A 27303-nucleotide genomic window follows, 5' to 3' on the forward strand; every position below is an offset into this window, starting at 1 on the left:
GGTGGGGTCACTAAAATTTATTTTATAGCTAAGAGAAATCTAAAAACCCATTTAAGCTTATTGAATATTCATATTTTAAAACCTTACTTCAAATTTTCATTTAAAAAAATCTGTTATATTGCTACTGTAGAGCTACTCAGGCACCCCAGGAAGCATGCAATTTAAAAGTCTTAATTTTCCAAGCATCTATGTCTAACTCAACCTTTCTAATAACATTCTCTTGTGGAATAAATGGTAGTAATTTGTAATTAATTTCACCAACATCTAAAGTAGACTGAAATTTTTTCCAGAGAAATATTCACAACTTCACAGAAATTTCCAGTGTCTCTGCAATGTGTCAAATCTTTAAAAAGACCTAATTGAGAAAATAACTAGGGACTACCACCATGGCTGATGTACCATGATATTACTTCTTTCATGCTCGGGAATGGGGCACTATAAATAACTTGAAAATTATATGTTAGGATGAGTCTAAATGTTTTACTTACCAACCTCTGTGAGGGAAATTAGCTGGCCTTTTAGTGAACTACTTGTCTTCCCATAATATTATTCTAGTTTATTGCTAACAAGTTTAGTTCACTTAAAAAATGGAATATGAAATGCTAAATGAGATCTTTCTTTACTGAATAAAGAGGGTAAACACAGAGGCATGTTACAGTGTTCTTGGTTGTCAGAACTAGGGCCCTCAGAGAGGATCAAACTGCTCTATATTAACTGGTTTTACCTGCTGGATCTCTAACTGGTTCCCAGTGCAAGTCACTGTCTTTTTCTCTGATCCATCCACAAAGCCCATGGTCGAAATTACAACTGTGTATCAGAACACCTATGAGAAAATGACCAGAAAGATGAATAGACCGCAAACCCAATGACTAACAATAAAAACAAACTTGTTCTCTGTCTGTACACATGTTCTCTTCCAGCCACATAGAACTACCCCACCAGATATCAAAGATCACACGAATCCGAATCCTGACTTAGAACAATTGTGCCTGTGTGTTCAGCTGTAAGAATAGAACACGCCAATGTTGCCAAATTATGACCTTGTTACATCATCAGTTACAAAACATGATTTCCTCCTCACAGTTGAAGTGCGGCTTTAATATTTTTTTTTAAAAGAAGATAATGATGATATATCATGATTTTCACTTAACAATTGTGGAACCGCAAAGGAAACCGAGTTGTAAAAAATAATGTTTTTTCCCAGACATAACTAAATAATCTACAATTTAAAAGCCATTTTCGTGAAATGGAAGGAGACACTAAAATGTCATTGTAACACTACTAAAATGTACGTTATCTACCTGGATCATCCTTCGCCTCATCGTCTGCACTGACTCCTCTTTCAATTTCAAATATTTCAAACAAGTCATTTGAAGGCTGCCGTGGAACTGCAAGAGAGAGAAATTTGGTTTGGTTTGAGGAGGTATTGATAAAGGGGCATGCCTTTAATCACAGCGTCGGGGGAGAAGACCTAGGCATTTCATTCATCCGAAGAATCCAAAATATTTAATTAAAAATATTACATGTCACGTTAAGATTCACGCGGTTTGTTCTACAGGCACTTCTACTATAACACTTATCTGAGTACAATTTTTGGAAATGTTTTTCAAGTGTTTCTAAAAGTCAACATAAAAAAATTAAAAAGTCTTTGCCTGAAGAATACATTTTAAAAGAGCTACCCGTTTCTGGCAAAATATTCACCTCTGTCAAATTCTAGAATTTGTTTCTATGAAAAGATACATTATGAACTCTTAATTAAGGCTGTTTTTTAGTGGAAACTGCCTGCAACTGCAGTGAATGGTTTGATTTTCTAGCCACAGCATCAACTCGTCTCCAGTGAATGCTGCCCGCTGCTGAACTCCATCCACAATTCTTACCATCTCTAGGTTCCCTGGCTCCTTAAAGATCAGATCCAAACTCCCTGGGGAAGGATTCACAACTCGCCCCCTAAAACACACATCACTGTCCAAACACACCATTCATTTTCATATCTCTGACTCCATCCCCAGCTTGGGATCCTCTTGTTCCCACTAGTTAACCTGCCAAACTTCCCCCTCTTCCTGCAAAGACCCAATGCAAACATCCCTGTCTGGGTAAAAACGTTCATGCCCCAAGCTAATCAAATTCTTTCCTTTTGTACCCCGCAAAGACTCGTGTTCGCATCTCTATTACTACCTTCCATAGAGAACTGTAGTTCTTCACATACATGCACGTCTGTCCCTCTAGGTTCTGAGGTCCAGGATGGCATCAATCATGTCCTATTCATATGGCATTTCCAGGGCGTGACCTGGACACAGGCCCTCAATAAGCGTTTACTGAATGAATGTGAAAATCTTATCAGAAACTCACATTTTGTCAACCCTTTTCCTCAAGTGAACCAACTGGGCCAGAGCTGAAGAATCCGTTTTTAAAAAACGGAGTCATTTAAAGCATTAGTTATTATTCAATATACATTTGTCCCCCATATGCCAAGAACCATGGTAGCCAAGGGGACAGGCAATAGGGTGAACAAGACCGACAAGGACCTGGCCCTCAGGGACACTGCATTCTAGCTAGACAGGCCAACATGAAACATGTAGCTAAATCCACACTGCAATTCTAAATTCTGATGAGGGCTGCAAAGGAAAACCACCAGAAGATGTCATGAAGAGTAACTGGGGTGGGGATGGAGGGGGTATGTGGGAATGTTGGTGGAGGGGAATTCCTGGCCAAAGACCAGGGCATACTCCCTTTTCTACGCCAGAACTTAAATTCATTAACTATATTTTTATAAGGCAGGGAGTAAAAGATGTAGAACACCAAGGAACAGACATTAGTCAGAAGGGTTCTTTTTCAACAATGTTCCTATTACTTTTAGCAAGAATTTTGTTTTTAAATTAAGTAATAATCCCATAATATTCACACTGATGGTTTTTATTTTGCTTACTGCTTTTCAAGTTTTTCCCTTTTTGTTTCAAAAGTCCAAACAGCGGAGACCCATCTCCTCTCCACACACACACTCATATATACCCAGCCTGAAAGGGATGGGAGAGAAGCCAGTCCATAGACCAGCTCTAGGGATATAACCTGATCGCAGGTGCCCTGGGCTGAGGTAACTGGCTATCCTCTTAAGTTTTTTTTTAAACATTTATTTATTTTTGAGAGAGTGAGACACTGTGTGAGTCGGAGAGGGGCAGAGAGAGGGGGAGACACAGAATCCAAAGCAGGCTCCAGGCTCTGAGCCGTCAGCACAGAGCCCAACGCGGGGCTTGAACTCACAGACCGTGAGATCAGGACCTGAGCTGAAGTCAGACACTCAACCGACGCTCCTGCTCCTTCTCCCCTCTCTGTCTCTCTCTCCCCTACGAGCCACCCTCTTTCATAGCCAAAGGACTAACAGCAACAATATCCATTTTATAGCTTTCCTTTCTTCCTTTGGGCCTCTAAGAGGGAGATTGCCTCTTACTTACTAGAAATATTATAAAGTTGTAAGCAATTATGCTTCATTTCTCATTACACAGAGAAAGTGTAAAAAATTCTATAGAACAATCATTTTTTGTCTCTTGTTGTAACTTACACAACTCATCTCTGGACTGGAATAGCTCAAATCTTCTAATACCGTATTATGGGACTGCTTTGTGGCTGTTTGTCAGCCCCCTTTTTTTCCTAGATGAAGGACACTCAAATGGTAAATAGAGTCTTGGTGTAGAGGGGGAGGCTGGTACAAAGGTTTCCTGGCACAAAGGGCCTATTTTTGGTGTTCTTAGAAGCTTCTTTATTACGTGTGATCTTAAAACTGTAATACATATATTACAACATGGGGATAACTTCTAGTCACTGATATAACACCTGTCATAGGAAGCTTGCAATTAGCTTTCTTATAATATAGATGTTTCTAAGTGAATTCATCAATTCATTCTTTTTTGCGTGTGTTTTTTGTTTTTTTTTTTTTTTTTTACTCTGTTGATTGTTTTATTGATGATAGTCTTTGGATCAGGTACTCAATTCCTTCCATCACTTCATTCTTTATAGGATGGGTGTCACTGCATTCAATGCAGTTTGCCCTAGATAAAGCTGTTCTCTATGGCACTGGCAAGGTGTGTTCTTAGAAACCTCTGTATTGATAGGGCACCTGGTTAAACATCTGACTCTTGACTCTCGATTTCGGCTCAGATCACGATCTCACAGTTCATGGGTTCTAGCCCTGTATCGGGTCCTGTGCTGACAGCATGAAGCCTCTTGGGATGGATTCTCTCTCTCTCTCTCTGCTCCTCCCCTACTTGCTCTCTCTCTCTCAAAAATAAACCTTAAAAAAAAAAAAGAAAAGAAACCTCTGTATTACAAATGTACTTAAACACTTCATGCTTATTTAGTGGGTAACTTCCATCCCTGATATAACACCGTGTGAACACAGCTTGCAAATATCTTTCTTAAAAATATATTAGAAGTGTTCTTAAATTATTTAATGCATGCATTAAATAATGAGGGTTACTTCCACTCTCAATAATAAACTGGTCATAAAGAGAGATCAAGGGGTTCCTCTCTAAGGAAGCACCATTTACACCAAGAAGGAAAGAATACGGAAACTTCCAAGCAAAAAGCAAAGTGGTGGTGTGGGGGAAGAGGGAGTGTTTCAGACAGCAGTTACAAAGAAGGCGCTCAGAATATCCAGAGAAAGGAGTTCATGGAGTCTGGAGGATGCTGAGAAGTGGGGGAATGTGACTTGGGATGAGGTTGAGGAGAAAGGAAGGGAGGAGATCACGCGTTTGGATGGTTCATTAATGTTCCATTAATGCCAGATGTCTCATTAATAGTTCTTGGAAACCAAGTGCCAAAAACAGTAACTTCAGCAGGTGACCAAGCACACCTTCAGTGCAGGTCATTGGGAAACAGTCCAAGGAATTCAGAGACCTAAACGCTCCGCGGCTATTAGTTCTCACAATTGTGTGTGCTCTTCTCTGTAACTCTGCCAAATTGTTAAACTATTTCTCCTTCCTGACACATACACATGTGGATTGCTAAGAGTCAAGTGTCAAGAGAAGGTTCACTACCCTGCTACCTGGTATTTTACACTTTATGTGACAACACTAGGTGAAATAAGTTGTGGGACAAAATCATTCAAGCAGTATGATCTTAACTACGTACAAGAAAAGACAAGCCAACAAAAAACAGACTAGAAAATAAGAGAGACAAAACACGCCCTCCCAAGCACATATGGCCAATTAACTTACAATGAAAGAAGCCAAGAATATACAGTGAACAAATGGCAGTCTCTTCAAAAACATGGTATTGGGCAAACTGGATGGCCACAAGTAAAAGAATGAAACTGGATCCCTATTTTATATTATACACAAAAATGAACTCAACATAGATTAGAGACTTGAATGTAAGATCTGCAACCATAAAACTCCTAGAAGAAAATACAGGCAGTAAGTTCCTTGGCACTGGTCTTGGCAGTGATTTTTTTTTTTTGGATCTGACTCCAAAAGCAAAAATAAGCAAGCAGGACGATATCAAACTAAAAACCTTCTGCACAGCAAAGAAAACCACCACCAAAATGAAAACGCCAGCTAATAATAGGAGAAAATATTTGCAAATCATATCCAATAAGAAGTTAATACCCAAAATATATAAAGAACTCAGACAATTCAATAGCAAAAAAAAAAAAAAAAATTCAATTACAAAATGAGCAGAAGATCTGAATCAACGTTTTTCCAAAGACATACAGGGGCCAGCAGTTACGTTAAAAGGTGCTCAATATCATCGATCAACAGGGAAATGCAAATAAAAACCTCACACCTGTTAGAATGGCTGTAATCAAAGAGACAAGAAATAACAAGTGTTGGCAGAGATGTGGAGAAAAGGGAACCTTTGTGCAACGGTAATGAGAATGCAAACTGGTGCGGTCACTAGGGAGGTTCCCCCAAAAATTAAAACTAGAAACACCATATGATCCAGCAATTCCACTTCTGAGTATCTATCTGAAGAAAATAAAAACAGTAATTCAAAAAGATATAAGCATTCTCATGCTCACTGCAGCATTATTCACAACAGCCAAGATATGGAAACAACATCAGTGTCCACTGACTAATGAATGGATGAAGAGATGGCATATATACACACAGAGTAATAATCAGCTATAAAAAGGAATGAAGTCTTGCCACTTGTGACAACATGGAAAGACCCTGAAGGCATTATGGTAAGTGAACTGAGTCAGAGTAAAACAAATACCACATGCTCTCACTCAAATGTGGAATCTTAAAAACAAAAACAAGCTCATAGATACAGACAACGGATTGGACGGATTGGTGGTTGCCAAAAACAGGTGAATGGGTGAAAGAGCTCCAAAGTTATAAATGTCCAGTTATAAAATAAGTAACTCTTGAGATGTAATGTAAAGCAGGGTGACTACAATTAAAAACACTGCACTGCATATCTGAAAGTTGCTAACAGAGAAAATCTTAAAAGTTCTCATCACAAGAAAAGACTCTGTAATAAAGTATTATGATGGGTGCTAACTAGATTTATAGTGGTCATCATTTCAACATGCATTCAAGTATCTACTCATTGTGTTGTACACCTGAAACTAATATAAGGAAGTAGGTCAATTATACCTCAGTTAATAAAAAGGTAATAATAATGGTAATATGAGTGCTGGAAATGAAAATGGTATTTTCCCATTTGGTTTGCTTTGTCTTTTGTAATTGTATGTAAGAATTGTTTATAAAAAGAAATGATTTCTGGGGGCACCTGGGTGGCTCAGTAGGTTAAGCATCCGACTTCAGCTCAGGTCATGATTTCAGGGTTTGTAGGTTCAAGCTCCGCGGTGGGCTCTGTGCTGACAGCTCGGAGCCTGGAGCCTGCTTCAGATTCTGTGTCTCCCTCTCTCTGTCCCTCCCCTGCTCATGCTGTCTTTCTCTCTCAAAAATAAATAAACATTAAAAAAAATTAAAAAAGGGGCGCCTGGGTGGCGCAGTCGGTTAAGCGTCCGACCTCAGCCAGGTCACGATCTCGCGGTCCGTGAGTTCGAGCCCCGCGTCAGGCTCTGGGCTGATGGCTCGGAGCCTGGAGCCTGTTTCCGATTCTGTGTCTCCCTCTCTCTCTGTCCCTCCCCCGTTCATGCTCTGTCTCTCTCTGTCCCAAAAATAAATAAACGTTGAAAAAAAAATTAAAAAAAAAAAAAATTAAAAAAAAGAGTTGTATGAACATTCTTTAGTTTATGTTCATTTTGATCATATTTGCTTTCTCACGTCCACTTTCACGTCCCTCCCACTCATTCTCCATGCTACAGCCAGAATGGTGTACCTGATCCGAAATCTTCCAAAGGCTTCCAGCTTCCACCAGAATAAGGTCTGAAATTTTTACAGGGCTTTAAAAGGCACTGCATCTCTAACTGCATTTGGTGCCCTTCCTCCCACACCCTGCTTTCCTACCTGTGAGTTCTAGAACTAGAAGGATGTTTTAGTTCCACACCCTTTCACTCCCTGGTGCACTCGCTCACAGTAATGCATCCTGTGTGTCACAGTGCGAGCATCACCCCTCAAGAGATTTTCACCCATCTGTCCTTCCCAGGAGAGCTTAGCCAGCCCCACGTCCTCACACAGCTTCCTCGATTCTCCTTTAAAGCATTCAGTACCTGGGGAAACTGTTAGATGTCTGTCTTCACCTCCAGGATGTAGATCCCATGAGGGCAAGAGTATGCTCATTGCTTTACAACAAGTTCTTAGCCCAGTGTCTTGTACTCAGCAGATTGCGTTTCTTGACTGATTACGTTAAAGAGTGCATAGAATAGATGGAAGATGGATGGACAGAGGGTAGCAGAATTGTATTGTTAGCATTTCTCCTATCCTTTTTTTAATCTCTACAATTATACCATTTTAATTCTAAAAATTAATGGTTCAACTAGAAAGTATCAGATACGTATTTGTTTTTATAAAATATATTACATATTTAGATCGACTATTAGCTAAAATACAAAGCAGGGAAAAATAATTAGAAAAATCATGTATAAGTGTCTATCCTGGTTATACTTTTATTTTTAGGCAAGGTTATTTATCATTTATTTTAATTAACATTTTCTTCCTTGATTAAAATAATTCTCTTGAATCAAAGAACATGTTTAAATTCACAGATATATTTCAATTTCATAGCCTCACATTTAATATAGGTACCAAGACTCTATTGAAAGTCCTCTTTGAGCAATCAAAATACAAGTAACAGACATGTAGTTGCTATGGGGTAGGGGTCTGTATGTGTGCTCTCACAGAATTCTCTTTTCTTTCAATGTTTTAGGTACTTTTTTTCTTCCATAACAGAAATCCTTTTTTAAAATTTTTTTTAACGTTTTAATTTATATTTGAGAGAGAGAGAGGGAAAGAGAGAGAGAGGGAGGGAGGGAGGGAGGGAGGGAGGGAAGGAGGGAGGGAGGGAGGTGGGGGAGGGGGGCAGAGAGGGAGACACAGAATCTGAAGGAGGCTCCAGGCTCTGAGTTGTCAGCAGAGAGCCCGACATAGGGCTCAAACCCACGAACCATGAGATCATGAACTGAGCCGAAGTTGGCCACTTAACCAACTGGGCCACCCAGGCACCCCAAGAATGTTCATATATTCTGTAAAAGACTCATTTCCTAAATTTTTCCCTTCCATTGACCAATGTTTTATTCACCAAAAAATATCACTTGCTCGGTGCTTCTTACAGTCGTCATGAACTGAAACAAAGGGGGTGTGCAGGTAGTGAAGCACACAGACAGCTGGATAAATATGTGGCTGGGTTGTGCCCAGCGACCTAGTACTCTTTCACAATGTCTGGAGAGCCCAGGAGCCCGTGAGAAGAATCGGCCACACAAAAAAGCAGGAAATCTCTTAAAAGATACTTTGGCCCAGCACTTTCTATTAAATATATTTTCCCAAGGAATATGACATTAATGTGTAACTTGCACTCATAAATGAGGTTTCCCAAATAGTCAAGTATACTGTTACCCCCCCCCAAAAAAATGAAAAGTAAACACAGTGAAGTAAATGTAAATATTATCATATACACCTCCCACTGCCAGACTTCTTCCAAAGAGTGAACTATAGCAAAATGTAAGCACTATTTATTAAAGGTAGGTTTGCAAATTCCATTTCTGTATAATGGTGGCTACCATGACATTACCCAGGCCAGTTCTGGCATTTATTGCGGGACAAAAAGATTGAAGATAACACGGTCTTAAATTCTTTCTGTGGTGACAGGTTTGGTTCATTGGAAGACAATGGTACATCTGTAACTTTCCTAATATTCTTTTTCATTTTTAAAGTTTATTTATTTTTGAGATAGTGAGAAACAGAATGTGACTAGGACAGGGGCAGAGAGAGACGACACACAGAATCCGAAACAGGCTCCAGGCTCTGAGCTGTCAGCACAGAGCTTGACACGCGGCTCGAACTCAGGAACCGTGAGATCATGGCCTGAGCTGAAGTCGGATGCTTAAACTATTGAGCCCCCCAGGAGCCTCACTCTCCTAATATTCTGAAGTCTCGTTCTGGAGGCAAAACCTAGGGGATTTTTAGAGACTACAGAGTGGAGATGAGTGATGGGGGTTTTATGAGGCAGTCTCCTGCCTCTCTCCCCCCTGCCCGCCCCCTTTCTTTCCCTCTCCAGATGAAGAACATACACATTATAGCTTTAAATAACCAGAAAGAAGCAAATAAAAGGACTGGAAAGGAGTTTCTGAAATTTCCTTAACCACTTTCGAGAAAATTCTTAGCCATATAACTGATCACTAGCAAAAAGAAAAGAGTTTCTGGGATTCACAGAAATAAGCCCTTGTCTGCCAAAGCTTTCATCCATAGGAAGAATCTAAAATGTTCAAAAGACAGCCCTTTGGGATGAGAGTAAAGAGCAGAATTGGGAAAAATTAAATCTCTCATGAAAGGTGGAACATGGACACAGTGACAGCATTCAGCAAGGAGCCCAATTTACATGCCTCACCTATTTCTCCTTTAACAGTTTCAGAACACCTCAAAGCACTGCCTGGTGCAATCCAGGGAGAACAGAGTATCTAAAAGATGGTTCTTTTCTAAGTATGACCACAAGGATGATAACACAACTTTTCCAGAGCAAGAGAAAGCATGACAGGTTCTGTTCTCTTTCCCTCTTCTGAGCCAAGGAAGCCATAAAGCGTAGCCCTGTCAGGAACACTCCAGAGCAGGCAGTGAACAGACCCAGCGGTGGGTGAGCAGGCCACCCAATGAGTGAGAAGACCACCCGGTGGTTGATCAGGTTACGCGGTGGGTGAGCAGACTACCCGATAGGGCTGCTGGCACTGAGCACAGCACGAACACCCAGGGAGGTGCAGAATCCCACCTGCTCTGCGGGACAAGTGTCAATGCCCTCAGGCCAAAGAAATCACTTTAGAGGAAAAAAAAAAAAAAAAGCTTTTATTTTTGGTATGTATCAGACACGACACCTGTTTCCCACCCAGACAGACTCATCTCTCAAAAGGCTGTTGTCACTATATGCACAGGTAGGAAGTCGAGGGGATCCTGTCTCTCTTTTGACATCACAACTGTTCACCTGGTCACTATCAACACCTAAATGAAACAGGATATTCCAATTACTTGGTAAAAAGTAAAGGATATGCAAAGTAGCAGCTTTCCTTTTGTATTTTCTCTACTCACCTAATAGCTCTCACTTGCAAGCCAATTTGGTTCAAAATGATCCAGTTAGCCAAAAATAGTATTAAAATTATAACGAACCATAATAAAAGGCTTCAGAAAAATACAGACTCAGAACTGGAACAGAAAATAGGGCTGTATTCTTATGAATTAAGTATATGGTATTATTATCATATAACTGAATTCAACAACATCAACAGAAGTAGTAAGAGCAATTATGTATTGAGTTCTTACTATATGCCAAGCACTATGGTTAAGAGTTTTACATGCAACCTGTCATCTAATTTTCTCAACAGCTCAATGAGGTAGATACTATTATTGTCCCCATTTATAGGTGAGGAAACAAAGACATGGGAAGATTTAGTGATATGCCCCAAATCACAGAGTGGCTGAACACAATACTTTTCATTACAACACTACAGACAACTGTGTATACAACTTAGCATTTTTTGATTTCTGACTTTGGTCACGTTCACCAAGAATTCATTTTGTCCCTTCCAGAGAGAACTATTTCTTCTTTACCAGCCACCATAAAATCAAATTAAAATATAAATCAAAAATCTTGAAAACTTTCAGAATTCACAGCCCCAAATCCTGACCAGTAAGCAGTGACAACTCATTCCTTCAAAACACTAGCAGAAATTCAATCCTCAGGGAGATGTCAGGCATCTTCTCAGGGTCTCTGTGGGCCTTGCTGTTTACCAGACAGCAAACTAGTTTGAAGACCTTTTCGCCCCTCAGCAGAAACAATCTTTTTACTCATTACCACATAGAATAAGAAGAGAGATCCTATTTTCATAACTAAGAACAATGTGATGGCACCAGCCACAGACTCTGTAAAAACCCACAGAAGGAAGAGAAGGAAATGGTACACAGCAGGCAGCAAAGCAGCAATCAAGAAAATGGAAACAATTTTCATCTTACTGCATGGTACTTGGAATTTCAACACATTCTCATGGTCTAGGATAACACAGAAACAATGAGTCTGGCTCTCTGATAAGGCCACTCATAAGAGCAACTGATACACATTACATTATATTCTGTAATCTTTATTCTGTGACATTTTCCCTCTTTATGTGGCCCAGATGCTACATGCTACATTTTAGGCACAATTGCTATATTTGAAACATTCCACATCTGGCTAATTCTGTCTTGGTTCCACTGGCTGGCGCTCCCATTAAGACTTAGAGAGCCCTGTTATTCAGTGTGGTCAGCAGATCAACAGCATTACCTGCAAACTTGTTAAAAATGCAGAATCTCAGGTCCTCCCCTAGACCCAATAAATCCAAGTTTTCACTTTAACCAAGTTCCATGTGACTTATATACACATTGAGGACAGACTTTCCTTAGAAAGTCTGATTTAGCAAATGTGTGGTGAGGATTAGGAATCTACATCTTAAATAAGCACCCTAGGTTACTCCGGTTCCAAGGAGCTTCTGACAACACTTTGAAAAAAAAATTTGCTCCTGGTCCAACTGGTATTATATTCCTTGTGGTAATCCGAGCTTTCTAGCTAAAACTGGACATATCTGACACACTCAATTATAAAGACAATTCTGAAAGGTTAAAAATAGAATAAAATGTTTAATGCATCTTTAAAAACCAGGATGTTCCAAATAAAATTATATGATTAAAAAATGAGAATCCCATGGGGTATTTTTCCAAAACACACAACTCACTCTCTTGCTGGGGAGAGTGGATTCTATGATCACTGACACCTCTCTGAAGGAATCACTCTGGGAATACATTACAGCGACCAACAGCAGTGGGAATGGGACGATGAAACATCACTAAGGACAACAAAAAGACATGGAAAGGGTGTCTGGGTGGCTCAGCTGGTTAAGAGTCCCACTCTTGATTTTGGCTCAGGTCATGATCTTACCACTCAGGAGACAGAGGCCCCCAACCCCCACCCCAGGCTCCCGATGGGCTGGAGCCTGCTTAAAATTCTCTCTCTCTCCCTCTTCCTCTCATCCTCCCAGGCAGGAGTGTGCACACACTCATTCATATACTCATATATGTGTGTGTATGTGTGTGTATATATATGTATACATGTATGTATACATATGTATGCATACATACATATGTATACATACATGTATATATGTATAATTTTTAAAATATTTTTAAAAAGACAAGGAAAGTTACCCCAAATATCATAAACTGGATAGATTCACAATTACTAATTTGTTTTTCTTCCAAACTTTTATATTCATCCAGACATATGCAGACATGTATTTTATACCTAATTGGGGTCAAATGATATGTACACTTCTGTATATTCTTTTCACTTAAGCTTTTTATAACATCAGTATTTTCCCAAGGCATTAAATATTTCTCAAAAAAAAAAAAACACTGTTGCATAATAATTCATTGTATTACTAGACTAGAATGCATTTCCCCCTAAGTTCCTTTACTTCAGGTTCTACATAGAGTTTTTATTTATTTATTTTTTGCTTTGGGGTAGCTCCTACCTGCTCTGATACCAGATTTTTGTCTTTGGTGCTAGGTCTCCAACTTTCTAGCAATTCCCTGCAGCATATCTCTGGGTCCAAACAGGTGTCCCACCAATTAAATCTGCATTTCTTGCTCTCAGTCTGCCCAGCATCTTACCGTCTCCCCAACCCTCCCCCTAACCTCCACCAGGCTCTTCCAGAGTCAAAGATAAACCCATTGGTCTCAGAAACTATGTAGATGAGAGATAATGTACAGTAATTTGTCCAAAGGTGTCTAACTCATAAATAATAGAGGTAAGAATTGAAATCAGATCTTCTGATTCAATGTATATTCTCCTTAGCAGCAGTTAAAAACTCCTCAATTTCACGTCTCAATCTTGTTTTCCTATTTCCCTTCAATCAATGCCTTTTCACTATTTCCCTACATCATACTCAAAAAGAGGTATATTAGAGTTTTCTAGACAATGTTTATTTTCAATGACTGTAGTAAGGTGTATCAGGGTAACAGAGAGACCATAATCTGAAATCAACTTTGATCATCTGGAGACAAACTATCAGAACCAACAAGTTAAATTTAGCTAGTTCAAGCATTTGAAGAATAACACAGATTGAAAAAAGTTGACTACAGCATAAAATTTTATTTCATTCCACTCAATAAATATTTTTGAGTGCCTACTATGTACCAGGCATTGTGTGACTATTTTTGAGGGATAAAACATCTGGGGATAAAACAGCTGCCCATAATCTGCATGACAACATACTTGGCAACAGAGGGAAATGATTTAGATTAGAAAAATATGGTTAAAGAAACTCTCCTTGCAATCAATATTGGGTCATATCTGACTATCTTTGGACCCCATAGTTTGAGACAGATTTGAGAAAGAAGGTTCAAAGGGCAACCCAAAAAGACTAAAAGTGGGTTGAAAAACAATATTTCTAAGAAAAGGTTTATGAAACAGAAATTACTGAGCCCAAAAAAGAAACAGCCGAGTAATTTCCTGAGCGTGTTCTTTTAATACATGGAGTATGGGGTCTGGAGACATTGACCAGCTGTGTCCATCAGCCATAATTACCTGACAATACTGAAGTGGTGTGAACTATAATTTCAAGAATTTATATTAAAGAGAGAATATCCCAACAGTAAGGCGGGTTACTGTGAGAGACTTTAGTTACCATTAGAGATTTTGAATGTAAGGGGGATGATTTGTTTTAAGCCTCCTAAGGATATCACTCTTGAGTAATTAACTGATATTCATCTAGATGAAAGATTTTAGGCCCCAAATTAAAATGTGAAATGGCTATATTATAATTCTTCCATCCCGATTGCTTATTTGAAGTTAAAATTTTTTTTCTGTTTTGAACCTCTTTCTTTCTAGGAGTAGTAACAGGACAAAAATTCCAGCTTCAACAGTATTTTGTTTGTATCTACAAGAAATGTTGTTTTTAAAAAATGTGTGTGCCTTCTCACAGGCCAACTTTCAAATAATAAAGTTATAAAGCAAAAATTATTTGAGCAAGTCTCAGAAGCTAGGAAATATAGGCTTTGAGTCATTAGCTCTAAACCAACATCATCTTTCTTCTCATTAACATTCAATTTTCAGGTTTAATATTCCACTGAATAGAATACCAATCTCTAAAATGAAAGGATGAAGGGAGGGAAGAAAGAGAGGGGAAAATGGTGGAAGCACCACGGTAAAAAAAAAAAAAAAGAGAGAGAGAGAGAGAGAGAGAGAGAGAAAGGAAAGAAACAATGTTTTAATTCATAAATACAGATTAAACGTGTTGTTACACTAAACTAGCTTTTGTATGGATAACGCACAATGATTATTTTATGTTAAAATGCTATCAGTGATCAATTCATTCCTTTGTTCCACAAATGGTGTTCAAGTATCAATTATGTGCCAGGCATCATTCTAGGTTCTTGAGATACACCAATGAACAAAACAGACAAAGATCCCTGTCCTCAAAAAGTTTGTATTCTAGTAGGGAGATACAATAGACATGATAAATAAGTAAATAATACAGTATAGTAGAAGGTGATAAATGCTACTAAAAAGAGAAAAACAGTAGAAAGCTGTGCTGGTGGTGGTTGGTAGAGGTCACAATTGAATACAGGGGTCAGGGTGGCCTCACTGATAAGCTGATACCTGTGTGAAGAGGTGAGAAAGCAAGCCAAGCTGAGAGCTAGGGGAAGAGTGTTCTAGGGAGAGGGATTGGTTGCAGCAAAAGTTCTCCAGTCTGAGGATCAGTGAGGAGGCACAAGTGGAGTCAATGAGGGCACAGTTGAGGAGATGAGAGCCTCTAGGACTCTGTGACACACTGGGAGGGCTTTTGGTCTTATGGAACGAATTGCTTGCTGATGCAGAGCTTTGAATGACATCTCATTTATATTTAAATTTTTTAAATGTTTATTTATTTTTGAGAGACAGAGAGAGAGAGAGAGAGAGAGAGAGAGAGAGAGAACATGAGTGGGGTAGGGACAGAGAGAGAGGAAAACACAGAATCCAAAGCAGGCTCCAGGCTCTGAGATGTGAGTACAGATCCCAATGCAGGGCTTGAACTCACAGACTGTGAGATCATGACCTGAGCCAAAGTTGGATGCTTAACTGCTTAACAGACTGAGCCATCCAGGTGCCGCATCATTTATATTTTAAAAGATCCCTCTAGCAAGGTACCAAGGGTGGTTCATTCAGTTAAGTGGTTCAGGTCATGATCGTGTGGTTTGTTAAGTCTGAGCCCTGTATAGGGCTCTCTGCTGTCAGCACAGAGTCTGCTTTGGATCCTCTGTCTCCTACTCTCTCTGCCCTTTCCCTACTCATATTCTCTTTCTCTTTCTCTCTCTCTCAAAAATAAATAAACATTAAAAAAAATAAAGATAAAAGATCCCTCTAGGTGCTGGGTTGAGAAGAGACCATGGAGGGACCAGGGTAGAAGCAAGGAGACCTGTTGGAAGGCTCCGGTGGTGTAGGTCCATGTTTTCTCACCCATAAAGCTGAAATCCACAGACTGTTTCTGTAACTCATCAGGTGGCAAAAGTAACCTACACTTAAGCAAACTGTCTTTGGTAGCCAAACTAGTGTAAATATTCCTATGTTTCACTGTAGAAACATTCACCTGCCTTGGTATACATATGTACCTTATTACTTCTCTAAAATGTAAAAAAATTTGTATCCCACAAATCATCTAGATGAAGGAATTCAGACCTGTACTCCAGGGGAAGAATGGCTTGGGTCAGGGTGGCCGTGCTGGAGATGGTGAGAGGTGGTCCCACTTTAGATAGCATTTGAAGGTAAGGCTAACAGCATTACCATACAGATTGAATGTGGGTATACAAAGAGTAATTTAAGATGATTCTAAGTTCTTTGGTCTTAGCAACTAGTAGGATGGAGGTGACATCTCCCGAATGAGAAAGACCATGGGTAGAATGTATTTGGGCTGACAATCAGAAACAAGTAGATGTGCAGAATTTGACACATGTATCTCTGTCCAACTGGAAAGGTTAGGCAGGTGGATATACAAATCTAGAGTTGGGGGAAAAAGTGGGCTACAGATGTATTTGCATTATAATTTTTTTTTCCTTGATTTCCTTTTAAAATATCTTTAGTCTTTTCTCGGGAAGAAAAGACACACACACACACACACACACACACACACACACACACAGAATAAAGAAAAGCTCTGTTAAACAACCTTTTCCATTAAACAAATATATATCTTTCAATGTAAAGAAAAATACAATTGAAGTATAGGGCTGTTTGGAGATTGCCTAACAGCAGTTGTAAATAATATCACCTGACAATTTATGAAATGAGAAGAGCCAAATTCTATTCTCAGATCCGTGGAGAGAATAAGGATGGTTTCAAGAAATTATTTTGCCAGATGTAAAGAAAATATTCAACAAAGAGATGGTGTTGAAACAAACAGTGCTAAGGTTCCTTTCTGTTTTCACAGTGAATAAACACTAGTTGTTTGCCCTGAGTTAAAAACTTAGAATCCTCCCCTTTTTCAGAAAATATGCTATAATCACAAGAGAGCAAATTAAGAAGTGTCCAAAATACCCTCCTACGTGCTAACGGTAACCAGCAGCTATAGCTGAAGATGAAATGAGGGTGAAATCTAATTTGGGGCAATAGTGTCTAGAGGCAGCAATGCTATCTGTGGAATGCAACCACCTTGGCATCCGATCAAAGTAATTCTTTTCCAGGGCATGTCTTTAAGACCACACTCTCTTAGAACGAGTGCTCTCAAACATCATCAGAACCCATGTCTCCCCAGTTTTATCCTGCTAAATTCGATTGGTGAACTCGATTGGATTGCTTATTTTTAATTCACATGTGTGTTGATACAGAGAGGAATAATGGAAAGAAAGACATACTTTTTAAAAAGAGAAAAAATTAAAGGCTCAGAAAGATGTTGATATCTATGTTATTACGGTGTCTTTTTATATTACGTAGCCAAGTTTTTACGACCCTACGTTAAGGCAACAGAATAATAGAAGTACTATATGTACTTCAAGCACCCACAAATAAAGATCCCACTGTATGATCTCAAAGAGATGAAAACAAAACAATGTAGAGGAATAAAATAGAGAGAGACACTGCAGAGACAAAGAGGAAAGGAGGGCGAGAGAAAGGGAAAGAGTAGAAAAATTACAAATATATTATTTTCAAGTAAAAGATGTGCATATTAGATCTACCATCTGATTCCTCTAAAAATTATATTTATTGCCCAAAACACACACAATTACAACTACATCAGAATTAGAGAATTTCAATCTCTCTTTAAATGGACAATGACCTAGAAGGAAAATTTGAGAGTCACACACAAGCAAAGAGAAATGTCTTCTCTTTTAAAAAGATCATGAATGCCAGTATTCTTTTCACCTGGTAAACAACTGCAAAAGTATTCACTATAAGGGAGCAAGGTCTGGTTCCATCACGGAGGAATGGGAAAAGGAAAAGAAGAAACTAGTACCGGGAGAGGAGAAGAGGAGACAGGAGGAGTGAACACAAAGGTGGCTAAGAATAAGCACAGTGAAACGTGACAAATGGATAAATACAGGGTGAATATTTCCAAGTGGTAAAATTGCACATTTTGGTCTGGTCATAAGGCAACCTCTTCCTTCTTCAGAACTTGTGGCTTTACCTGTAGCCTCTATCTTCATGGGTGACACCATCCTTTACCCACTTACCCCTGAAAATCTGGGAGAAAGATTCCAGATCCAACCACCGGTCACAGCGAACAGAAGGGGTAGCTGTCCGGTTTTCTCCTCAATCCTTGACCCAACCCTCTGGTTTACTGGCACTTTATTGCCTATGCTAGGCTGCTTCCTACTCCTGTGCCTTTGGTGTGCTGTCTACATGAACTGCAGTGCCTCCCTTTTCTCATGCTCTTTGCCCCTTTTCCCTCAGGAAGCCCTCCTCACCCCAAACACGCCCTCAGTCAATACTTGATTAGGCGCCCCTTCTATTTCCATAAAGTGCTACACAAATCTCTCTCACCAACACACTACCCCAGTTATCCTCAGGGTGACGATCTTTTCCCAACAAGATTATACATTTTCTGTTTTATCTTTGTAAATCCAATGCCTAATACAGGGCCTGGGATTCTAAAACACACTCAAAAATGTTCACTGATTAAATGAACGATTAGATTAAAAGTTAAATGGCACTGATATAGCAAGCTTCCCATCTCAGAGTTTTTGAGGAGATCTGAACATGTTAGGAGAGTTCTCACACTGGATAGGAGCTATGACCCACTACATGACTTCATGATATTCCCTTCATTGCTACACACATTGTTAGTTACCCAGCTGATTGCTTTTTATACAGTTCTTTATAACATTTAACAATAAGGACACATGACTTACATTTTGTACAGCTAATTCTTTTTATAAGTTTCATTCTTATTCAAGGCATGGCCTATGATTGAAATGTCATTATAAAGGACTGATTAAAAATGTGCTTAATACAAAAGCCCCTGAGTAGCCAAAGCAATCCCGAGAAAGAAGAACAAAGCAGGAGGCATCACTCTGCCTGATTTCAAGCTATACTATAAAGCTGCAGTCATCAAAACAGTGTGGTGTTGGCATAAAAACAGATGCACAGACCAATAGAACAAAATCAACAGTGCAGGACTAAACTGAAGCATATGTGGTCAACTAATATTTGACAAGGGAACCAAGAATACTCAATGGAGAAAAGAGTCTTTTCAACAAATGGTGCTGGGAAAATTGGATATTCACATGCAAAAGAATGAAATTGGACCCTTATCTTATACAACACACACAAATTCACTCAAAATTGATTAAATACTTGAATTTAAGGCCTGAAACTATGAAACTCTTAGAAGAAAACATAGGAAAAAGTTCCTTGACATGGGTCTTGGCAATGATTTTATTGGATATGACACCTAAAGCACAAGCAATAAAATAAAAAACAAGTGGGACTACATCAAATTGAAAAGCTTCTGCACAGCAAAAAAAGACCATCAACAAAGTGAAGACAAACTACAGACTGGAGAAAAATACTTGCAAACAATGTATCTGGTAAGGGGTTAATATCTAAAATATACAGGGAACTCATACAACTCAACAGGAAAAAAACCCAAATGATCCAAATAAAAATGGGCATAGGTTGTAAATAGACATTTTTCCAAAAAGGACACACACGTGGGCAATGCCAAAAGAAAAGAGGCTCAACGTCCGTAATTATCAGGGGAATGCAACTTAAAACCTCCATGAGATACCACCTTGTGCCTGTTAGAATGGCCACTATCAAAAAAGACAAGAGATAACAAATGCTGGCAAAGAGGTGGAGAAAAGAGAGCCCTTGGGGCACTGTTGGTGGGAATGTAAATTGGTGCAGCCCCCATGGAAAACAGTACGGAGGTTCCTCAAAAAATTAAAACTAGAGTTACCATATGATCCAGCAATTCCACTTCTGGGTATTTATCCAAAGAAAATGAAAACACCATGTCAAAGAGATATCTCCACCCCCATGTTCACAGCAGCATTATTTGCAATAGCCACAACATGGAAACAACCTCAGTGTCTATCAATGGATGGATGGATAAAGAAGGTGTGGTATATATACACAATGGAATATATATACAATTCAGCCTTTAAAAAATGAGAAAATCTTGCCATGTGAGACCATATGGATGCACCTTGAGGCATTATGCTAAATCAAGTAAGTCAGAGAAAGACAAATACTATATGACCTCACATATTATACTTAGAATCTTAAAAAAAAAAAAAACTTACAAAAAATGATCAGATTTGTGGTTACCAGGTGTGGTGGGTAGGGGGGGAAGAACTGGAGGAAAGTGGTCAAAAGGTACAAACCTCCAGTTATAAGATCAATAAGTACTAGGGATATAATGTACAATGTTATGACTACAGTTAACACTGCTATTGGATTTATATGAAAGTTGTTATGAAAATAAATCCTAAGAGTTCTCATCACAGAAAAATTTTTTTCTTATGTACCTATATGAGATGATGGATGTTAACTAAACTTACTGTGGTAATCATTTCATGATCTATGTAAGTCAAGCCATTACACTGTATTTCTTAAACTTATATAGCACTGTATGTCAATTATAGTTCAATAAAACTGGAAAAAAACCCAAAACGTGCTATCATTTATATGACTTACTGAACACATCTCCTCTGGGCTTCTGAGGATCTGTCTGTATCCTGTTGTCAACTGTAATCCATCTTGGAGAGGTAGTGGCAACTGGCAGCACAGTTGTTAGTCTGGTGCTTGGTCTTTCTGGGGTTGTTATTGGTGATGTTCCGAATTCTATGGATGGCGGTGGGGTTGGCTGAGGTGTTGGCTCTGGTGTAGGTCTTATTGTTGGCTTAAAAGTGGGCCTGTTGGTAGCAGGAGGAATATATGGTGTCTTCAGAGGCCACCTAGTACTTCCAACATCAGGAATCCAATTACTGTGTCCTCCATCACCCTTTGAAATAGTACCATTTCCCTTTGGTACATGAATTGGACCTGATGGCTCAATCATGACTTTTGGAATATCTGAAAGAGTCAAAGAATTTAAATTAGTGTGTGACAATCTCTCTCTAAAAGCTTAGTTGTGGAGGGGCACCTGGGTGGCTCAGTTGCTTAAACGTCTGACTCTTCATTTCAACTCAAGTCATGATCGCACACTTTGTGAGTTCAAGCCCCATGTCGGGCTCTGAACTGACAGAGCAGAGCCTGCTTGGGATTCTCGCTCTCTGCCCCTCCCCCCGCTTCTCTCACATGTGTGGTCACTCTCTTTCAAAATAAATAAATATTTTTAAAAAAGGTCAGTTTTGGAATCAAATTGTGAAAAACACATTAGAATATCTAATGCCAACTAGGCTTACTTTTCACATTTAGAATATTCCCTTACTGTAAGTCATACTGTTTTCCAAATAACAACTGTGTGTATATGTATTTGATATATACATATGTATTCATACACACATATATCCATCCTGCAGATATATGCAGAAGTTATATTGGTATTTCTGTAACGGATATGTATTATTTAAAACACAAAGAATTTCAAGTCTCTGTAAAATGGAAATAGACATCACTGAGATTTTTTTAAATGCAGAAACATTCTAAGTTTTTTAAAATATGAGAAATGTATATTGAGAGTCTATGTTAAGTGTCCCTATGGCACACCCATATAATAAAATCGTGTTTCAAACTGTCTAAAGACTAATACTTTTCCATACTCTATATAAATTCAACTCATGCAAAACATTTTCTTCCTTCTTTCCTTCCTTCCTTCTTTCCTTCCTTCCTTCCTTTATTTTTATTTAAGTTTTAGTTAACATACAGGGCAGTACTGGTTTCAGGAGTAGATTTAAGTGATTCAACACTTACATACGACACCCAGTGCTCATCACAAGTGCCCTCCTTGGTACCCATCACCCACCTAGCCCATTCCCCCACCCACTTCCCTCCATCAACCTTCAGTTTATTCTCTATTACTAAGAATCTCTTGTGGTTAGTTTTCCTCTCTTCTCTTCCTACCCCTTCCCATATGTTCATCTGTTTTCATGCAAAATGTTTTCATTAAATGTTCTGTATATTTTTAAACTTGGTTTGCTTTCCCCCTTACTAATTTATACTATCACTTAAAAAAATTCAGAGGTCACTGTGATTATCTGTGGAATCTTTTTTTTTTTTTTGTGCTTATCTTCACCAAAAGGAATTAATAGTTAATTTTCCTGGAATGATACACTCATTCCAGGCTGGGAGTATGACTACATGACCCTTCAAAAATCCCTTAATCCCCATGATTTTATGGCTCATGATTTTCAGTAAATATTTTACTCCAAAAATTTAAAAATTACCTATTGTCACATGAACTATATACAAAATTATGGTCTTTGATTTGTAAAACTTGCATCTTGGAGGTTATTTTTTTCATGTTTATCAACTAACATAGCCATACTCCAAGCAGAACTTGTAAGAATTTAAAAAGCAAAAACAGTTCTAAATTTAGAGTAAATAAATATCAGAAAGATTTTTTAATAGAATTTGGAGACATAAAACAGAGGAACAAAAGACATAGAATATATTCATATTTTCTTCCTGTCATAATCTAATGTTAATGACAAACTTTTATTTCTGATTATAACAATATCTGATTTTCAGAGAGAGCTCCATAATTTCTTGCCAGCCAAACAGAGGCTATTGAGAAGTTTTAGCCCAGGAATTGAATGCTTTTAAGATTAGAATGTATTACTGCGTTGGGGTGCCTGGGTGGCTCAGTCAGTTAAGTGTCTGACTCTTGATTTCAGCTCAGGTCATGATCTCATGGTTCATGGGATCAAACCCCATTGTGATTCTGTACTGACAGTGCAGAGCCTGCTTGGGATTCTCTCTCTCCTCTCTCTGACCCCTCCTCTGCTCCTGTTCTCTCTCTCTCTCTCTCTCCCTCTCTCTCTCTCAAAATAAATAAACATTAAAAAAAAGAATGTATTACTGAGTCATTAATTTTTTTAAATACCTGAGTAAAGTGATTTGATTGCAGAAAATAGACTATATTATTAGCTATAAAAATGATACTTTCTTGATAATTAATCTAGTTCCTCATCTTCCCCAATAACTGCCTTTGTACAATTCCATATATCCTGCTAGAATTTAAAGGTGGGAGATAAACACTACTTACACACACAACTCAGTCCATCGCCCTGGTATCCATCTTTACATTTACACTTGTAGGACCCGTGCAAGTTGTAACAACGAGCGAAGCGGCTGCACTGATACTGACCAAGGGAACATTCATCTATATCTGCATCAGGAAGTGGGAAAAGAAGGGAGTTTATCCGGGAGAGGAGCATGATGGCAGCAAAACTATATAGAATCTCCAAAAAAATTTTTTTGAAAGGTCTGTGTAAAATCAGCAGAGACACGGGAGAAATAAAGCACATGGACATCCAGGACTACCAGTGGTTGAACTGGACTTCTGCTTAATGTAAGGCCGGTACCCTCCCCTGCGTCTAACATCCCAATCACCGCCCCAGTTAAGAAAGCTTTCCGCACCACAGGAAGAAACAAAACAAAATGACGGTCAGGGCTCATTACCGTGACATTGGTATTTGCCTGCAATGTACATGAGGTCGAAGCCTTTATGACACTTGCAGATGTAGCTCCCAAAAGTGTTGACACACTGCCTAAATCTAGGGCAGGACACTCTCCCGGTGGCACATTCATCAACATCTAGAAACATAAATCAATTGCGTCTCAGAGGAGCAGCATCGCCATGTTCAGATGCGATCGATTTTAAAATAAATGTCCGCACACAGCTGCCTGGAACAGAGTGGCTCATCATAAATGTTATCCAGCTGGTTGCCCTGACAGGCACCATAAATTCCACACCTCCAAATTTCCATGCATCCTCCTGACCAAAGCTGTCCTGCTCTCGCACCACAGCTCAGCAGAGATTGCACCTGTATCCACTAGTTGCTCCAACTGGAAACAGGAAGCATCCTTGACAACCCTATTTCCCATAATCTCAAATCATCAGGCCCAGTTAATTCTGCCTCTGAAAAGTGATTGGAACTCATCTAGTCTTCTCTTCACCCACTACCTCTACCCTAGTCCAAGCTGCAATCTTCTCGGTTAGACTGTTGCAAGAGCCTCGGAACCAGTGTTTTCCCTGCCAATCTTACCCCCTCCAGAGCACTCCCTCTCAACTGTCAAAATCTTTTATTAAAACATAAAATTGGGATATTACCATGCTTAAGACTCCTCAACTGTTTCCACTTGCTTAAGTTAAATCCTCATTCCTCACAATGTCTGTGATCACCCTGCAATAACTATGTAGTCCTTATGTACCTCACCAGCTGTAACGCAAGCCACTGCCCCTCACGCTCACTCTGTCCTGAAGCCACATTGGCCTTCTTTCTTTTTAAACCTCACACAGGCCAGCCTCTCTTCTTCCAGTGCAGTGCCCTGCACCATTTCTACCATTATTTTCTAAAATAGACCTTTTATGGTTTTCTCTTAATACCTCATATTAACATTTAGTATTGTTTGTAATTTTGTTGGATATTTGTTTCTTTTCTGTCTTCCCATTAGATTATCAGCTTTGTGAGGACCAAAATCTTGTCTGCCGTGTCCCCTACTATATATCCTAACACTAGGCACAGCACCTGAAATATAGAAAGTACTTAATAAATCTCTCTGGAATCACTCAATACCTCTATTCATTGAGAGCGTATTACATGCTAAGTACTCTGCTCAGCTCTTCGCATATATAATCCCATTCAATTCTTATAATGATTCTACATGGCATTACTCCCATTTTAAAGATGAGGAGATTCAAGCTCAAAGAAAGGAAGTCTCTTGCCTAAGGCTACATATCAAGCACACAGCAGAGCTAGTTAACCACAATCCTATACTGTTTTCCTAATTTACAAGAAAAAAATCTAACTCTTTAGCACAGCATATATAACCTATCCCTGCCTACCTATTCAGCTTTATCGCTCATTCCTTCTTAACATTCTAGAAACACTGAGCTCCTTTGCCTTTCCTGAATATTGTGCTCTCTTAAACTTGAAAGTCTTTGCACATGTGGTTTCCTCTGCCCGAAGCTTCCCCCCGTCCCTCATTTTTAGGGAAATAAGGTGTCCATTCTCCATTCATAGAGAGAGGTCCTCTCCTGAGACACGTGCTATCTTCTGAAGGATAGCTAATTGCCTGATGTAGGTAACTGCCTCGTTTCCTTACTCCATCACCTTTCCCTTTGTCCTTTTATCCTAGAGAGGCTGCTGACAGAGACGCTTGATTTTACAACTCACCCATACAGGTCCTCCCATCAGGAGCCAGCTGTAGGCCAGGAGAGGGGCACTGGCATCGTATCTGTCCTTTGACAACATCACAGCCATACTGACAGTTTGCCATGGAGCACGTCAGGGCACCTGGAAAGAGTGTGACTGGCTGACTCAGAGAGGCAGAGGACAAATTCTATGACTGTTTTTTTAACTTGACACTGAATCAACAATGAAGACAAAAAGGCCTCAATTATCCAACAGTCTAAAGACAGTCGAAAACAGAGGGACAGAAAGACCTTACTCCCCCAGGGATCAAGAAGATTAAGAAGTGAACCAGCTCTGTTATCATCTGAGGAAGACCTTTAATGCATTTCAAAAATTAAAAGACAAAAGATGCTCAACATCGCTCCTCATCAGGGAAATACAAATCAAAACCACACTCAGATATCACCTCACACCAGTCAGAGTGGCCAAAATGAACAAATCAGGAGACTATAGATGCTGGAGAGGATGTGGAGAAATGCAAACTGGTGCAGCCGCTCTGGAAAACAGTGTGGAGGTTCCTCAAAAAATTAAAAATAGACTTACCTTATGACCCAGCAATAGCACTGCTAGGGATTTACCCAAGGGATACAGGAGTACTGATGCATAGGGGCACTTGTACCCCAATGTTTATAGCAGCACTCTCAACAATAGCCAAATTGTGGAAAGAGCCTAAATGTCCATCAACTGATGAATGGATAAAGAAATTGTGGTTTATATACACAATGGAATACTACGTGGCAATGAGAAAAAATGAAATATGGCCTTTTGTAGCAACATGGATGGAACTGGAGAGTGTTATGCTAAGTGAAATAAGCCATACAGAGAAAGACAGATACCATATGGTTTCACTCTTATGTGGATCCTGAGAAACTTAACAGAAACCCATGGGGGAGGAAAAAGGGGAAAAAAAAAAAAAAAACAAAGAGGTTAGAGTGGGAGAGAGCCACAGCATAAGAGACTCTTAAAAACTGAGAACTGAGGGTTGATGGGGGGTAGGAGGGAGGGTAGGGTAGGTGATGGGCATTGAAGAGGGCATCTTTTGGGATGAGCACTGGGTGTTGTATGGAAACCAATGTGACAATAAATTTCATATATGAAAAAAATAATAAATTAAAAATTAAAAATTAAAAGACAAGTATAAAACTTTACCTCACGTAGATTATCTGGAAATTTTTCCAGTGGCCAAGGAAAAGTGGAAGATTGAGGTAATTTTCCAGATTACTCATGCTAAATGCCAGTCTGAACTAAAACATCCAATTAACTTTCTTAATTTCCCACTAAATTTTTCTAGGAACATAAAACATCCCACTGAGGTGTACAATGTTGGAGGATTCCAGCATCACTGCCACATAGTATTAAACATGAATTCACCGAATTCTAAAGGTTCCATGCTAAATCTGCAATGCTAAGATTAGCTCAACTTTTCTAATAAAATGTAACCCAGTTCAAGAGAGATAACAGGTAATTAACTAATTTATAATTAGCTAATTTAACAGGTAACTCAGTAAAAATGAAAATCAAGTCATCAATTGTCATTATATATATCATTGTCATTATGGTATTATATAAACACCATCTCAATTCAATGTTCAGCCTACAGCCTTCGGGGCATTGTCCATCTTACAAACACATCCAAATGATAGTATGAAAACATGATACGTTTCTTTCTCACAAAGACATGAAGTCTACTTTCATGTTACTGTAATCATTTTTTTTTCAGTTGAAGTAGATTTTGTTTTTTAGAAAAGGGATATCTTAGTCTTTAGACGACTATAAAGAAATGTAAACGTGAAGTGAGAAGGTATTTATGAATGGTTTATACTCAATCAAGCATTATTGGGTCCTCTGATGGATTCTCTACCATTTAACAGTTTAGTGTCTGTCCTTGTGA

The 27303-nt window shown here is 39.0% G+C and overlaps 1 protein-coding gene across 5 annotated transcripts in view; it reads right to left on the reverse strand.

The window, feature by feature from the left end:
• NPNT (nephronectin) overlaps positions 1–27303 on the reverse strand; it is an 82437-nt gene that overhangs the window by 12141 nt on the left and 42993 nt on the right. For all 5 annotated transcript variants that reach the window (XM_053901365.1, XM_019416507.2, XM_019416480.2 and 2 more), the window contains 6 exons: positions 25395–25514; positions 23677–23811; positions 23261–23383; positions 20749–21126; positions 1302–1388; positions 725–823 (listed from right to left, as the gene is read on the reverse strand). In XM_053901365.1, the coding sequence (XP_053757340.1) occupies positions 725–823; positions 1302–1388; positions 20749–21126; positions 23261–23383; positions 23677–23811; positions 25395–25514 (942 nt within the window). The remainder of the gene's footprint in view (positions 1–724; positions 824–1301; positions 1389–20748; positions 21127–23260; positions 23384–23676; positions 23812–25394; positions 25515–27303) is intronic.

The sequence above is a fragment of the Panthera pardus genome, unplaced genomic scaffold (genome assembly GCF_024362965.1).
Source record: "Panthera pardus isolate Hobbes unplaced genomic scaffold, ASM2436296v1 HiC_scaffold_13, whole genome shotgun sequence".
In the NCBI taxonomy this organism is placed as follows: domain Eukaryota; kingdom Metazoa; phylum Chordata; class Mammalia; order Carnivora; family Felidae; genus Panthera; species Panthera pardus.